The 15731-nt window shown below is 39.2% G+C and overlaps 1 protein-coding gene across 1 annotated transcript in view; it reads left to right on the top strand.

The window, feature by feature from the left end:
• VAV3 (vav guanine nucleotide exchange factor 3) overlaps positions 1-15515 on the top strand; it is a gene marked incomplete at its 5' end in the record, with an annotated part of 298809 nt that extends 283294 nt beyond the window's left edge. Inside the window, 3 exons of the mRNA XM_025206482.1 lie at positions 1-37; positions 10574-10725; positions 12631-15515. The exon at positions 1-37 is cut by the window's left edge and continues 102 nt beyond it. Coding sequence (XP_025062267.1) covers positions 1-37; positions 10574-10725; positions 12631-12672 — 231 coding nt within the window. The remainder of the gene's footprint in view (positions 38-10573; positions 10726-12630) is intronic.
• Positions 15516-15731: the final 216 nt, after the last annotated feature.

Here is a 15731-nt window from a genome sequence, read left to right as displayed (position 1 = left end):
TCAGCAGGACCAAGGAGTAACAGAGCAAGCAGCAACAGTGAGTGTTATGATTTTATATACTGTTTGCCATCATTTAAATACTAAAAGCATACTGATATTTAAAACATCTTCATTTTGCATTTTTGACATATAACCAATTAATATGGTAATGCATTTAGCTACAATTTTTTCTGAAGCTAAGCAGAACCAGATCTGCCAGCAGGTTTATGAACATGTCTAGCGAGACTTCTCTGCTGCCAAACTTAAAATCAGATTGGTGTTCAAGAATCTATTACAAATGCTAGTGAGAAATTAATTTGCAGTCTGCCTAATTTTTGCAGACATTTGAATTGGCTGTACTGTTTTCTGCTTTGTGCATTAATAAGCAGTTGTGTCCATTTCTAATCTAGGATTGGAAATTAAATGAATCCGTCATGTAATGTGACTGCATACCGTAAACTAGGTTTTCAGTAATGGCACATCTTCTTTCCAATAATAAATCATTTGTTAAGTCATCTTGTTTTTATAGTTGAATATGTAAGCCCGTGTAATACTTTTAAAAAGTTTTAAAAATACATATAATTTAATCACCTGTTTCAAATATATTATATTTGGAGGTATATAATATAACAGTGGGGATTTACAATATTGTACTGTCCCTCTTTCTACTATTCAACATTTTCACGCTTAAATGGAATGCTGTGAAACTATTGTCACTAAATGCATAGTAGTCCAGTGTTGCATCAAAAGAATTGCTACATATCATGTAAAATGTTTTTTTCTTTATGAAGTTGGATTAGATTTTCCACCATTGCATGCAATGCCCATGCCTTTGCACTGCACCAGAAAGTAAAAGGAAAATGACAACGGATGGTGATTTTAACAATATGAAGAGTGCAATGAATGAGGAAACAGTTCTGGCCTAGTTTCTTGTGATAATGATTTGGCCATCCCATCGTCATAATTTACTATATATCTTAGATTTTGACCTGTTCAGACCTTTAGTCCAAGAACACATCTGTGTAATTTAGGAGGATTTCTCCTTCCTTATACAGAAGCACAGGAGCATTTAGGATAGCTCATTTTAAGAAACTATCCCTCTTTGTATTAGCTTTCCCTATCTGCTCTCCTAGTATCATCTCATTTCCTTTTGTTTCCTTTCCCTGCTTCCCAGGCCTTCAGTTTTTTTCTCCTATGATATCTTGTTTCCCATGTTTTCTGAGTAATTACTTACACCTTGTCTTTCTTTTTTTCCTTACCCTCTCCTTCCTTTTCCACCATCCCTCTCTGCAATCTCTTTCTCTACTTCCCCTTCATCCCTGTCCTGCCCAGAGGTGATTGTCCTGGAGAATCTTCCCCGTCTCTGCTGGATCACAGTTTAGCTGATTTAACATAAGAACAAACAATAATGCCTTTTTTTTTTCTCTCTCAGAGAACAAACAATAATGCCTTTTTTTTTTCTCTCCCAGCCCAGCTGATAGAAGGTATCCATACCAGCTAGAAAAGTAGTGATTTGCAGCAGCATTGGGCAAACCATTGCAAGTGCTTGTAGGATGTAAGATTTTACATAGACCTATTCCACAACCTTAATTCCACACAAATGAAACAATTTCCTGTGACAGGAATTCACGGGAAATCCATGGAAGGGTAGGAGAAATCAATATAGTGTGCTCTCACTTTAGTAAGGAAGTTGGCAAGCCTATATTTGTGCTACCATGGAATTCAGATATTTTTGCTACATTTGCCAATGGGGATTGACAAATTTTCTCTTAAGGCCAAACTTGAAAAGTTGTTTCATTTTAGAGTTCCAGTGTAAAACCTAATAGATTTACCCAACACTGTTAACAAAGCCCAGATACTTTGACTTAGGGTGACACTTTGATTAATGAATTAGACAGTTTTCTTTTGAAGTGTCATCTTGTCCCTGTGAGGTGTGTGGGATTTTTTTTTTAGAAAAGTATCCTTGATTTGCAAACCATCTGTAAATCATGCTGCTTAGTTTTTACAGCTGTCCTGTTAGTTTTCACCAAGCTGGCATTAGAATAGTCTCAAATCTAGGTTGTGTGAACCCTGAAGTATCTGAATTTAAATGCAGTTTGAGAATCAGACCTTATGTTTTGTTAGGAGGGGTTGGAACAAACCAAGAGATTTGCTGGAGTTTGACTCCCTTCAATCACCCTACAAAGGCAGTTGCTCCTTGACCTTTTCCCATTCTCATTTGAAGGCAGAAAGGCTAGCTGTTGAGAGGGAGCCTCTCTAGCAAGCTGACAAGAATGAGGTTTCCAAGGGATGGGGATAGGCCCATCCCATCTGCATCAGACTTCACAAGCACAGGTTTGGTTGGTGTCATTATTTTGTCAAGCTTCCAACAGAATTTTAAGCAGATTTTAAGGTCCTTGGTACATGTTGGGCCTAAATAGAGAGAATGTTTCTGACACAGGATGGTTTCAAACTACTGGAAACCTTGACAAAACTGTATCACCTACAGGTGCTGAAATCCAAAAGGCAACTTCAAGATGACTTAATTTTCTAAGATAATAGAAAAGAGGTTTACCTTCATTCATTTATAAACATTCATTTATTTGTGTGTGTGTGTGTGTGTGTGTGTGTATACACACACATATATGTATTTATATAATTCGGTTTTATTTATTTCCCTTGTGTAGGATGAAGTATTAATTGGCTCCTTGGTTTCCCAGTAATTTACATGACTTTCAATACTTTTTTTTTTGTGTTACTACTTAGGCAAAGGGTGATTTAAAAGCTGAACTACTTTAGTCACAGTCTTCTTAACAGTAAATTGTCATTAGAACCTAATCTTTTTTTGTGGCTACAATTAATTTGGCTTTCTGTGTAATTCAGAACATTTTGCAGTGGTTCTGTTTAATCCCACATCTCCCCAGAATTATGTCCTCATTTTAGATATTTATTGCACTGCTTAAGAGGTTATCCTGTCAGCTATGGAATATGTCAGGATACCTAGGCTTTCACATTAGTTTTATTTTAAAAAGTAAGTCTACTAAGATGAGTTTTGATGCCAGGGCTTGTTCTGGGGGTTTCGTTTTTAGTTCTAGACTTTTGATTTTGTGAACACACATGATTGTACCTAGAAAAATAAGCACACATCTTCAACCCTCCCCTTGCCCCCCAGCCCAAAATAGAAAACTATCCAGAAACACATGGTAGCACAGTCATGTGACTAACACCCTGATTAATGTGAGTAAATGTCAGCCAAAATAAATGACAGTTTGAGGCCTGTCTAGAATGGGGTCTATGAAGTAATTTGAATGTGAACAGAGTTGTTTTGGCTATATTTACAAAGTAATTAAGACTAAGTGATATTGTCAGGTGTTTTCTTAAATAAATATTTAGGCTAGCACTCAAAGCTGACCACAGGGTACCTAACTGTTAAAAGGAATGATGTTAATATAGTAAAAAGAAAAAAAAGCCTCTGTTCTTAAAGATCTGCGTTGAAAGTACTGCTTGGTGACTAGAACAAAGACAGCCTCTTGTCACTAGCATCCTAGCACTGTTAAATAGCAAAACTCCCTTTTGTTTTAAGTGGAGGCAAGATTTTCTTGTTAGAATCAAACCCTCAGTCAGATCTGAAGTAAAATTATTTTAAAGAAGACAGCATATTGTAAGAAGAGGAAAGAGCTGTGTAGTCTAATATGTAGCACCTATTCTTTCTCATCGTATCGTCATCCTTTTTATTCCATAGCTTTCTTTCGTACTATAGCAACGTGTTTTTCTTTCCCTTGGAACTTGTACTTGCACTTTTGTAAAGTCACCTTCCTCGTTTGCATAACCATCAGTCCATAAACAATGTCCTTGATGCAGCTGTTCACATATGGGTGATCTTTGCATGGCTATACCTTTGCTTTTTTTATTCGCTGCATGAAAAAGCTCAAGTCCATAGTCCTGCAAATAAACATCTGAAAGCAAAGAGTAAACTTGCGGGCAGTACAGCTCTACACTACCCTCAATATACATCCGGGCTTTGATGGTGCAATTTTGTTAAAAAGGAAAAATGCTCCTCCATTTTCTCTTTAAATCCCATGAGAACATCAGCACTACTAGCAGGTGTGTGCTGGGAAATAACCACCAAGTGCTAACTCAACTTTTCCAGATAGCATTGCAACATGATAGAGTATATTGTGGAAACGTTCATAAAACCCAAACTTCTCTGAAATGTTTCTTATATAAATAGTTAAATCGCATTTGGAGATCTCTGTTTGCTGTTACTATTAACATTATTTCTTCATTGCTTCTCAAAAAAAAAAGTGATGAAACATGAGAACATATGGGTTGAGTGGGTTACACTTCTGGGTTAGGTCAATTCAGTACATTTATCTTTACTTTTTTTCATTTAAAAATATGGCCATAGGCCACCATAGATTTGTTAGAGGTCTAATAAAAATTTCTTTTAAGGCTTTGATTGTCTAGGGGTAGTATTACATTTTTTTCAACAAACAAGGGGCTAGAATGAAGTTATGACTGTACTGGTTAAACAGATGACCCAGCCAACTTCTTCCATCCTACATGCACTCCGGACCTCAGCAATTTTGCTGAACTTGGTATCTTCAAGGACATTATTTGGTCCTCAGAGGATATGACATATGCAGTAATTCCCACTGATGTTAATGTCTATTTGGGTGAAATGTGAACACACATTCTAAAGGAACCTAACTCAATAAGGTAGTTAAGCACATACCCAACTTCAGGCATTTGACAAATCCTGATGATACACTAGGGCTGCGCTCATATTTGAAGGCAGACACCTGCTCAATTACCAATAAAAAGCATTTTAAAACTTCAGGAGAAAATATTTTACTTGCAAGAATTAATTGTTTGAAATTCCTTTCTCTAAAACCCGATTGGTTGGTGTTTTTCTGTCTTATTTTTTGAAAATGCAATTGTGACGGATTAAATTCTAGATTCAAATTTCCCATGTCTTCCAGGCAAAAAAGGTCCTTCCGGACTTACTCAGCATAGGACCTTAGTTTCCTTATTACTGATGATTACATAATAATATTTAAATATTTTGACAATATTTCAATGTTCTTTTGCTTCTCTCTTTTTTTCTTTCTTTCTCTAAGCCCCCTCTTTATTCTGTGGGTTTTCTTTTGTAACTCCTCCAGACTACAGCTTTGTTCCCCCTTCCTCCAGTCCTTTCTGGTCAGGTACTGCTTACTGCTTTTATATTTCTTCTAAACTTGCTTCTTTTTGTTTCTATGTGCATCCAGTGAGGGAAGGGATGAATCTTTTTTATGTATTCACTAAATACATGTGATATACTGAAGACTGATGCTAAATCTCAGTAATTAGATAATGCAATAAGTTGCTGTGACAAGATAATCCAATGTGGAAGACTGATCTTTTTATATGCTAAGAGTACCACAGTCTTCTAAATTGCTTTAAAAGCATACCTTACTGTATGCAGAGTTTGAATAGACACAGCAGATCTCATGTGGTTACTGAGCCACCATTCAACAGTGGTGTCTGATAGCTAGTAGCATCATATTTTTCATCAGTTTGTATAAATTAATCTCTAAAACTTGCACTGTTTGAAAGTCAACCAAATATTCATCCCGTCCCTACACCAAACCATATCACAGCAGCCTCTTAAAAGTATAGTTGCTAGAGTTTTGTTGTCGCATGTGCTTTCTTTAGATTCTGCATTGTTTGTCAGTTAATTTTCCTCATCTGTTTTTCAAGTGTACTTGTGTTGTTTCTTTTCGCCTTGTATAACTCACTTGATTTGACACATTTGCAAGGAACAAATTGTAAAAAGAAGTTTGAAATGATAGCAGTGCTAATCACAATTCTAATGACATTATGGTAAATTCACAACCCATTACTATACCCATGGTAATTAAAGACACTTTATAGCCGTTAAGCCTTGGTGCACCACCCTTTTGGCAACCGCTAAGAGAAATTTTGCCAGTTAGAAGATAAATGTTTTGCAGAGCCCCGGAGGTGTGTAAACAGCAGCAACTGTTACCTCTTTTAAAATAAAGCATTGTTTTCATCCCTTATTCTGGCTCTTTTCCACTTAGGGTGGAGGATTGGAGCTACAGTAGTTCAAAGATCTCTGGGATTGAGGTAGTTCCTGTACTAGAGAAAGGAAAACTCCTAGCACACGCATTTCTCTTTGTGCGTAAGCCTAGCTTCATGCTAGACCTGGCCTTTTGCAGCTACAATATTTTCTGAGGTTTCAAAAATCTTCCCTTTCTGTATAAAGATGAATCTGAGACCTTTCAAGGTTGTTTAAAATAGGGGAGAAAAGAGAGAGAGGAAGAGACAGTTTGTGGGGAGAAGAGATGGAATGTAATAAATAACCTGGTGGCTAGTGCATTCACCTGTGATGTTGGAAATCAAGGTTCACGTCTTTGCTGATTTCAGGCCAGGGACTTGATCCTCAGTATCTCGCATCCAAATCAAATGCTTTGGCCACGAGACTACTCTCTGTTCCACAGTGGGTCTCTTTCAGTCTCTTCTGCTGGTGTTAGTTCTACAAATAATTACGGGTTTATAGTAGGGCTGTCAAATGACAAAAAACTTTGATTGCGATTAGTTGCGCGATTAAAAAAATTAGTCACAATTAGTCACAATTTTAATTGGACACCTAAAAACTCAAAATTATGCACAGAAAAACACAAAATTATGCAGGTACTTTGTATGGTTGGGGTGGGTGTGGTGTGTGTATGGGGGAATGTGTGAAGGTGTGGGGGGCTGTGGGGTGCATGTGTGGAATTTGGACCCAGGGGCCCCCACACACCGTGGCAGGATGTGGGGTACTGTGGGTCAGGAGTGAGGGAGGGGCAGCAGCAGGGCTGGGTGTGGCTATGGCTTGGGAATGAGGGACACACACCCATGCATGCACACCATGTCTGTAAGTCTGTGGAGGGGGAAATTGAAGGGGGGGGGCGCAGGTTGAGGCCCCCACAGTGAGAGAAGGAGTGGGGCAGGGGCAGGTGGGGGCAGGGGTAGGCGCTGGGTTGAATGGCACCCAGGGCCAGGGTGGGTCGTGGGATGGAGCCGCAGGTGGCTCATGCAGGGGCATGGGAGGAGGCAGCTCCCCACCACTGTGTGCACTCCCAGGGAAGGCATGAGGGACATGTGCTCTCTGGGTTTGTGAATGGGGCAGAGGGTGGGCTGCCTGCTGGGGGCTGGGACTCTGCATCCTGATGCCTTTGCTTGGGGAGCTGTGTGACACCATGTTGTGGCTCCCACTGCCAGGCGGGCAGGGGATGCACAGCATGGCCAGTGCATGGCTCCCAGGGCAAAGGCAGCAGGATGCAGAGCCCCAGCCCCAGTCTGCCTTCACCCTGTGCAAAAATCTGGGTAGCACATGCTCCCCATGCCTCTCCCAGGGGTGCACAGAACAGCATGGAGCCGCACACCCCCTTCCCCCTTTGTGCCTCTGGATGAGCCTCTCATGGCTCTGTCCCATGACCTGTCCTGGCCCTCGGGCCCCATTCACCCCAGTGCCTGCCCCGCCCCACTCCTCGTCTCACCGTGGGGGGCCTCGATCTGCTCCTCCACCCCTCCCTCTACAGACTTACCAGTGTGGTGCTGCTCTACATGCAGCATGCAGGCTACGGCTGCTTATGTGCATCTGTGAATGAATCTTTGCTATTTATGACAAGGAGAACATCTGCAACAAGAGAGGGAGAGTCACTTCAGAATGCCCTGATTGCCAGGCTATCAGCTCTTCATTAGGTTAGCATGAGCTGTATCAGTGGTCAAGTCCCAGATGTGAATTGGGACAGATGTGAATCTTCATCTCTCAGCATGGGCAGTTGACTATTCTGGTGAGTAAGGGTGCCTCACATATTCTCTCCCTAGCCCTCATGCTGACCCGTTTTCACTGTCTGGATTGGCACCTAAGGCTTGATGTATTCTCTCTACTAGGCCCTTTCTTGTTTGTGTATAGGACTATCAGTGGAACAGGTTGACACCCTTCACTTATTCCCCCACCCTCCCAAATAACACCTCCTGAGGTCCATCTTCTTCACCTTTTCCTGCTTACCTTCCTGCCTTGCTCTATTTTCTCCTCTTCTCTAATTATGCTTTTCTCTTTTTAAAATGCCTCCCCTAGCTTGTTTTGCAAGATTCCTCTCTCTGCCCAATTCTGCCCCTCTTTCTTTCCCATTTCCTCCAATATTGTATTACAATTCACTGCTTTTCTCATCTTTTTAGTTCTGTTCATCCCATTGTCCTCCGTTGATTCCCCTTTGCCACATCTCTCTCCCTTCTCTACCCTGTTTTGTTCCTTGTCCCTCACTTTTCAATCTCACTTTACCTTACCACTTTAACTCAGCTCATAGCCCCCTTCTAGAGTCCAAAGTGGCCCCCCTGCTCCCAATATTACTTATTGGCCCTTATGTTTTGAAACTATTTTTCTCCACTTCCCTAACAATCAGTTATTGCTATTCCCACCCACCAAAATCAGTTACTTACCCCATAACATTAACTGCTGCTACTTCCCTTTCCCCCCAAAATAGAATGATTGTGCCTCTTGTCTGCAAAATCAAATACTGCTACCCCACTGCCAGCTATTCTTGCTGTAGTCCTGCTAAGGTATCTGACATAATGTGGATACTAGCGCTTATGGTACTTGACATACTAGAGTGCAAGTAATGTATTATACTGATGGCCTACATTCTAATCTACAGCATCTTCATATTGTGAACATGAGCCATAAATCAAGTTGCTAATTCTCTTTTATATACCATAAGTATATTCTAAGCACTGCAGTATACTTACTCTGCAAAAGCTATAGAATGCTATGATGTTATAGTTAAAACAAGGGCATAATTCATTTTTAGACATGAAGGTTAAGGTATTTGCTTTAATCACTGATGTGTGATGATCATTTGAATGCACAGTTTGCTGTTGTTAAGTAAAAGCTGCTATTCATATCAAATGCTTCTAGAAGTTACAATTACTTGATTGCACAGTGTTTGTTACTGTTTGTTACTGTATAGCTGCTGTTTATATCAAATATTTGTTCTTTGTTCCTTATGAAGCCACAACCCATATCACATAAAAATATATGCAGCAAGGCTGCAATGGTTTGTCTTGTCATAGCTGTCTAGATGTTCCTAGTGTATATGCCATCTCCTGTGTTTTCCTTATTTTTAAGCAGCATTTTCTTGTGATCCTTTACCATTAAATTCTCAATGAAGTTTTCAAAATAGAATGTAAAAACAATTCCTGAAGATCTCTGGGAAACCCTAGTTAGAAATAGGTTTTATTCTCTATATAGTTCTGAGAGAGAGGATGTTAGTGAACATTCCTCTGCGTCTTCATTGCTTGCCATTTACCCAACATAAAACCAGAATCTTTTTCACAGGGGTTTACCTTTCCTGATCCAGTTTCCAAATGGCCAGTTTGTCTAGAGCCAGCTGATTATGTGGGGAGCCAGCTGTAAAAAACCCAAAAAACCGTATCAATTGAAAATGCTGTTGATGTCACTTACATATAGTACCTTAAGGCTTTGGCAGATGTTGGTTACTGGGCCAGCATCAAAATCGAACATATAAGTCGATGACTATTTTTTTCTAAAATATTTAAATTATAGGTCTAGTCCTTTAAGTTGCTTTGCTCCCTTACTTCCTATTAGGAAATGAAGGTGATTAGAATCATGCAGGAATTAATTTTGTAAGACTTTATAAAGGGAAGATTAATTCGCTTCAATTCAAAGCCAGTTTTAGTTGCGTGCAGCTTTTGCACCTGTGAGGTTAAAAAAATGTTTGAAAACATTTTTATTAATTTAAAACATTTAAGTTCCACTTCAACAAGCTATTTAAATATGTATATAATTTCAAGCTTTTTAAGCATCAATTTTATTTAAACTAGACACTTTAGGTACCTTGTTGAATTGTGGCATATTTTCTTTGTTGTGGGATTTTATTTAAAAAAAGGTAAACTGTGCTCAGGTTTTATGTCTGATGACATAAATTGCAAAAAAGCCTGGGTTTACACGATCAATGGTCACACAACAGATAAAAACACTCACTTACTGTGGAAACTTGAGTACTTTTTTGTTGGTCTGAGTTGGAATGAGTTAGTCTGCAGCAGATAACATGAATTAATATTTGACTTCAGACTTATTGGAAGAACACTACCTTATTCTGTTTATTTTGCCTCATTAGAGGTTTAAAGTGAAATCAAGTGGAAATGTTAATAATCTCTTTGGAAACAAACTAGTGACCTGTAAAATATGTTGATGTACATACCTTGCAGCCAAATTTATTATAAAATACAACAATGTAATAACTTTCCAATTTTTTTATGAATCCTTGGGAAGATTTTTGATTTAGTGGCATTTTCATTCAACTGGATAACATTTTTTTAAAATCTACAAACTACATAATCCTCCAAACTCCTATTGAATTAACTAATAAAGAATGCATCTCCTTCTCTCTAATTAGCGTAGTTACTTTCTTAGTTGCATGCAAATTATTCCTAGTTTATATTGTCATAGAATCCTTGTTAATTTTATAATATTGATATAATTCACCTTAATCAGTTAGTCTGGAGTTAAGAAACTGTAATAACATTGATTTCTTGTGTTCAATTTCAGTGCTAAGTCCAAAAGTTATAGGTATAGCCATAGCCCGGTATGACTTCTGTGCAAGGGACATGAGAGAACTTTCCTTATTTAAAGGCGATGTGGTAAAAATTTACACAAAGACAAGTGCAAATGGCTGGTGGAGAGGTGAAGCAAATGGAAGGGTAGGTGTTTCCATTTTTTGCCATCTTCATACATCTCATGCACCTTTTTCATACTCTTTGTCTCACAATATGTGTGATGTAATCATCTGTTTCATAGGACCCACACAGAATGCTTGATCATTTTTTGCAATATCTAACTGAATGAGGGTCTCAGTTGAGACCTAACTGGTTGATGTTCAGTTTGCATAAGACTGTTTGGGGAAAGTAGTCAGGAAAAATAATAGAATAATATCAGCTGCTTTGAATTGCTTATGCTTCGTTAGGGTCATCACCTGAGAATCTTGAATATTTGGCTGTTATTAAATGTCTGGCTAGCAAGGAGTGTTTTTAGTTGTTTTCTCTTTTGGTATGTGTTTCACAACCCTAGAATTGGTTTCTAATTAGTTCCCAGCACCAATTCAAGGTGTCATTTTTGACGTATGAACTTAATAGTTTCCCATTAGGAGCCACCACTGTTCTACAGCACAGATAAATGGAAGTGCTCAGGACAACAGCACCTGGTTTATATGGCAAATTTAATTTTTAATTAGGCCAAAAAGTTCACCTGATTTAGGGGAGGAAGGGTAAAAGTTCATTTGGGTGGTATTTGGGAATGAAAGTTGTTAGCCCTGTTGAATTTGATGGGTAGGAAGAATGTTGGGTTTTAGAGCATTGTGTTATTTGAAGAGATTGCTGTCATTTTGTCTGTCCATGCCGCTAGAGTACATGACAGGAACACTAGGTTGAAAGCACCATGGAAACCTAAACTCTTTTTGAAGGCCTAATACGCAGTGTGAAATGGTTGCTCTTATTCCAGTCTTAGTGAATCAATATCCTCCTCCTTAAAAAAAACAGTCAACTGGCATTCCTTTTGACAGCCTCAGCAGAACAGACTTGGCATGTTCTCTTCTCATCTCTATAGATAAGTATATCCAGAACAGGGTTCATGATGGAGCCTGTAGTTACTTTTCTTGTTGGGCTCTGTTAGATTTATGGTCTTCAAATTGAACAGTCTGCCTTCTTTCATGAGTGTGAAATAATTAAATTATAAGAGTCTGAATGAAAAATATAAAAGAACAGTAAAAAGATGAACAAAAGACTGCCATACATAACATGTTCCTTAAATTAGGGGCTCATTAATTTTGGGAAGGTGACTTTAGATTTTCTAAAGTGTAAAACATTGGGCTCTGCCTTGAAATTCTCTCTCCTGGAAAAGTCTTCCTGATTGCATCATGAGTTAGAGCATGTAGCATTCCTTTTTTTCACTCTGGCAGAGCAGTGGGAATATGGACTTGTGGCCTTGACTGTAGCCTTGAAGAGTGCTTAAATGCCCTTTACCTCCACCTCCAAGATGGGAGCAACAGTTTTCTGCCTCTACTAAGACGTCTGCAGTAGGACCTGAGGAGGAAGGTGCTAAGTGTGCCCCGCTGACACCTCATGCACCTGATCAACTGATGCACTATAGACCTGGAATCTCACCAGTGCGATTACTCAAGTTTATCCCCAGTGCTCACTCCTGATCTCTGTGTCCAGCAGGGTCATGAGAGGGATAGTCTCACCAGTGACCTTCCAGTTCTGAAGTATGCTTAGACCCAGGTGATGAGGCATGGTCAACCGAGTCTTCCCTAGGAACAGCCACTGCTGCAGTCTAGATGAGCCACCTTGTTTCTGCTCTTATTTTTCTTATTCCACCTTTTAATTCTTTGTGGTACAGTGATAGTCATCTAATTCTAATAATTTTGCGTTGCTTGATTGAATTACCCTAAATAAGTGCTCTGGCAGGCCGGTCAAGTTTATACTTTTATCCTGCTGTCTACTCAGCAGAACTATCATTGTTTTGCTTAATTAGGTGTTTGGAAAAATTGTGTTGTCTCATTAGCCTCCTATGTATCGTTTTGTTCTGCTTTTTCTCCTTGTTGTTTTTAGGTTGGCTGGTTTCCATCAACGTATGTTGAAGAGGATGAATGATTTAAACACTCACTTTGTTATATTGAACAGAAATTTCAGGGACTGTACAACATAAATTCTGCAAAGTGCTGTTGGTCTTGTTAAGCAGCAATTCTGTCTGTCCAAACCCCCCGGTCTTAACGTTCGGATTTCTACTGTAGTTTGTGCTGACAGATTAATGGCTTGCCCAGAGCTGTGCAAGAAACAACCTGCCAGTTTGCTATCATGAGGGACCAGTACAAAGCCCAGACTTCATCTTCCCTGAAGACCTCTGCAAAACAGATTTCTTTATGTTCCTTTTCATTTCATCTGGTAGCACACAGTGAATACTAGCTATTGGTAAATGTTTTAAAACCCTCTTTTCCCTAGGAGTGAACACTTCTGATGGTACAAGTAGATGCTTATTATACCTTATCACTGCATACAGGAAAATGAGTGTTCAGTCATGCTGGTGGGCATAAAGTAGATTCAGTATACTTATTTTGAAGCATTAAAGCATCCTTACTTATCAACTTAAAAACATCCATAAACAGAGTGAACTGTTTTGAAGAAACTACTACTGAAGTGAATATGAATAGTCTTCATTTCAAGGTGTGCATAAAGCTGGTTTTAGCTGACTACTTTGAGGTCCTGTTTAAATTTTCTATTTGTTTTGACAGCAATTATAAAAAAAAAAAGTGTAGTGTTATCTAAGACATGCTATTTCTTGAAGAACTGTCTGTAAAATAGGATTGTGGAGTTTTTGTCTCTGTGATTCCCAAAGTGATTTTTTTTTTCAATTTTCAAGTAAGCAGCTGACTCTATAAATGCAGGCAAATGTTGCCATGATGTGGTTCTGTTAGAGCTTGTACATCACCATTAATTTAAAAATTTTGCAGGTCAGATTCTTCCTCACTTTACATCTGCACCACTGCTCTTGCTATATTTGCTTTTTGGGGTTTTGGAGGTATTTTCCCTTGGGTCTTTGTGATGGGCCTTTTCATCCCTTTGTTTTTTGCTAACAGGTTTGGAGTATGCATCACCTTAACATTTAGTGCAGGGGTTGGCAACTTGCGGCCCAAAGGCTGGATCCAGCCAGTAGTAACCATTGATTTGTGCCTGGAGCCATGGGGTTTGGGACTTAGAGAGCAGGGGATTTTGCCCCTCTGTGGCCAGGCAGTGGGGTGCTTGGCCTCTGCTACAGCCAGTCGGTTTGCCTGTACTGTGGCCTGGGACTTTGCCAGTGCAACAGCTAGGTGGTAGGGAGAAGCAGCAGTGGTGGTGGTACCCAGGTCCTGGTGCCAACCCGCCTTGGACCTGAGCTGGGTCATTCCAGCCCATCTGCTGAAAACACTGTTAACCACTGATCTAGCATGAACTGTCTTTGGTGATTAGGGCAAGATAAAGGAAGCTTACTAGGATTTCTTCCTGTTTCCCAGCACACTAATTCTGATGGTTACTTAGGTAGAGTGGTGGTAAGTTGGTGGCAATGCAGTGTAGTGAGCTTTCCTTCCATAATATAGTGAGTGTATGTAAAGGAATGTTAGCTTGAAAGGCTGTGACCTTGGGCATCAGGCATGCCAAAGTGGCATCTGTCCTTTGTGAGTTAGCATTTTCATAAACTTGGAAAGTCCTGATTTATTTAAGGGAAGGCTGCGATGTGATCGGTGTCATTGTGCAGGTGTGAGTATGCAATTTTTAATATATAGAATATTTCTTAACTTTAAAGTTGGAGATAACCCACAGTTTAAGATTTTATATTTTGTTTTTCCTGAGGGTAATATTTCTCCCACTCCCTTCCACTGAATGAAGTTGGAGAGTCTACCCATGCACACATCTTGCAGTTGGACTAGCAATGTGGCTCCTTTGCAACTCTCTTTCCATATGATGGACTTGATTGTTTTCACTGGTCTTCTACAGAATGGGACCTGCACAAGTCCCATTGCAAATCCTGTCTTCTTTCTGTTCCCTACTTCATGCTGGCCTATTTGTGGTCAGGCTAAAAGTCCCATTCAGAGGATAGATTTTTTTCAGTAGGACCCTTCCCTCGCTGCAGCCTTTCTACCAAAGTGCTACATGATTCAGGCACTGTGGTCTGGGGCCAAGTGAGGGTAAAGTAAGTCTTGCAGAAAGCAAGGTAAGTTCCAGCCTTAATGGTGAACCCCTGCTGATGTTCTTTTGCTTCAGGAAGTTTACCTCAAAATTAAGTAAACTGTGATTTCATTGAATATGTTGTTTGATGGAACCAGTTCAGAGAACTTGTAAGTATGTAAATAATTCCTACAATGTTTTTTATAAAATGATCTGTACAGCTAGTTAGTCTGGGGGAATGTTGTCTTTGGTCCTGTGCTGCCATGCGGTAGTATTTGTGGGCCTGATCCTGTGCTCCTTAAGTGGACCAAATTGAGTCTTTGACAGTTTTGCCTGCTTAAGGGGTAGAGGAGTAGTCTCTATGAAATGTGTTGTGCTTTGCAGTCATATAGTTCTGAGGAGAAGCAGTTGAATTCGATACAAATTAAGAAACACATCTGGTATGTTCAATAACTTAGTTTAATTTTTAAAAGTTTGATAAGCAGTGCTGTAGGCTTTTTGGCAACCCAGGGGTTCAGGCATTTACCTTGGAGAAAAATTAAAGCCATAACTAAACATCTTTTTCATGGTTATAAATCCATGCATATTTTTTGAATGCCCTGTATTGGACAAGTTAATGCTGCATTTTAAATTGCATTTGTTTAAACCAAAGACTTAGTAAATATTCCAAGCCTCTGCTTCTACATATGCTTTCTTTTGCCTGTGTTGAGACCTTATTGTCATAGTACAGTAATGCAATTTGTAATATTTTGTAAATATGTGAATATAATAAACCAGTTGATTTCTTGTGTAAATTAATGTGGCAACATTTGTACTCTTTTTTTTTTAAAACAAAGGTATGGTTTGGCTTTTGTGAAGCTTTCTATGCATGTCAAGGCTTTCTAAGTACTAGCAGCAATTTTTAATGGTCTGTTTTATTCCTACTCTTGTATAAACTTTGTTTACCTGTGAGGCTGAGTTATCATTGTATTTGGAAAGTGGACTCTTCTTAAGGGTTTCTTTTTCTCAGA

This window comes from Alligator sinensis, unplaced genomic scaffold (genome assembly GCF_000455745.1).
Source record: "Alligator sinensis unplaced genomic scaffold, ASM45574v1 scaffold535_1, whole genome shotgun sequence".
NCBI lineage: Eukaryota > Metazoa > Chordata > Crocodylia > Alligatoridae > Alligator > Alligator sinensis.
The sequence above is the reverse complement of the archived record's forward strand: the minus strand, read 5'-3'. Positions and strand labels throughout refer to the sequence as shown.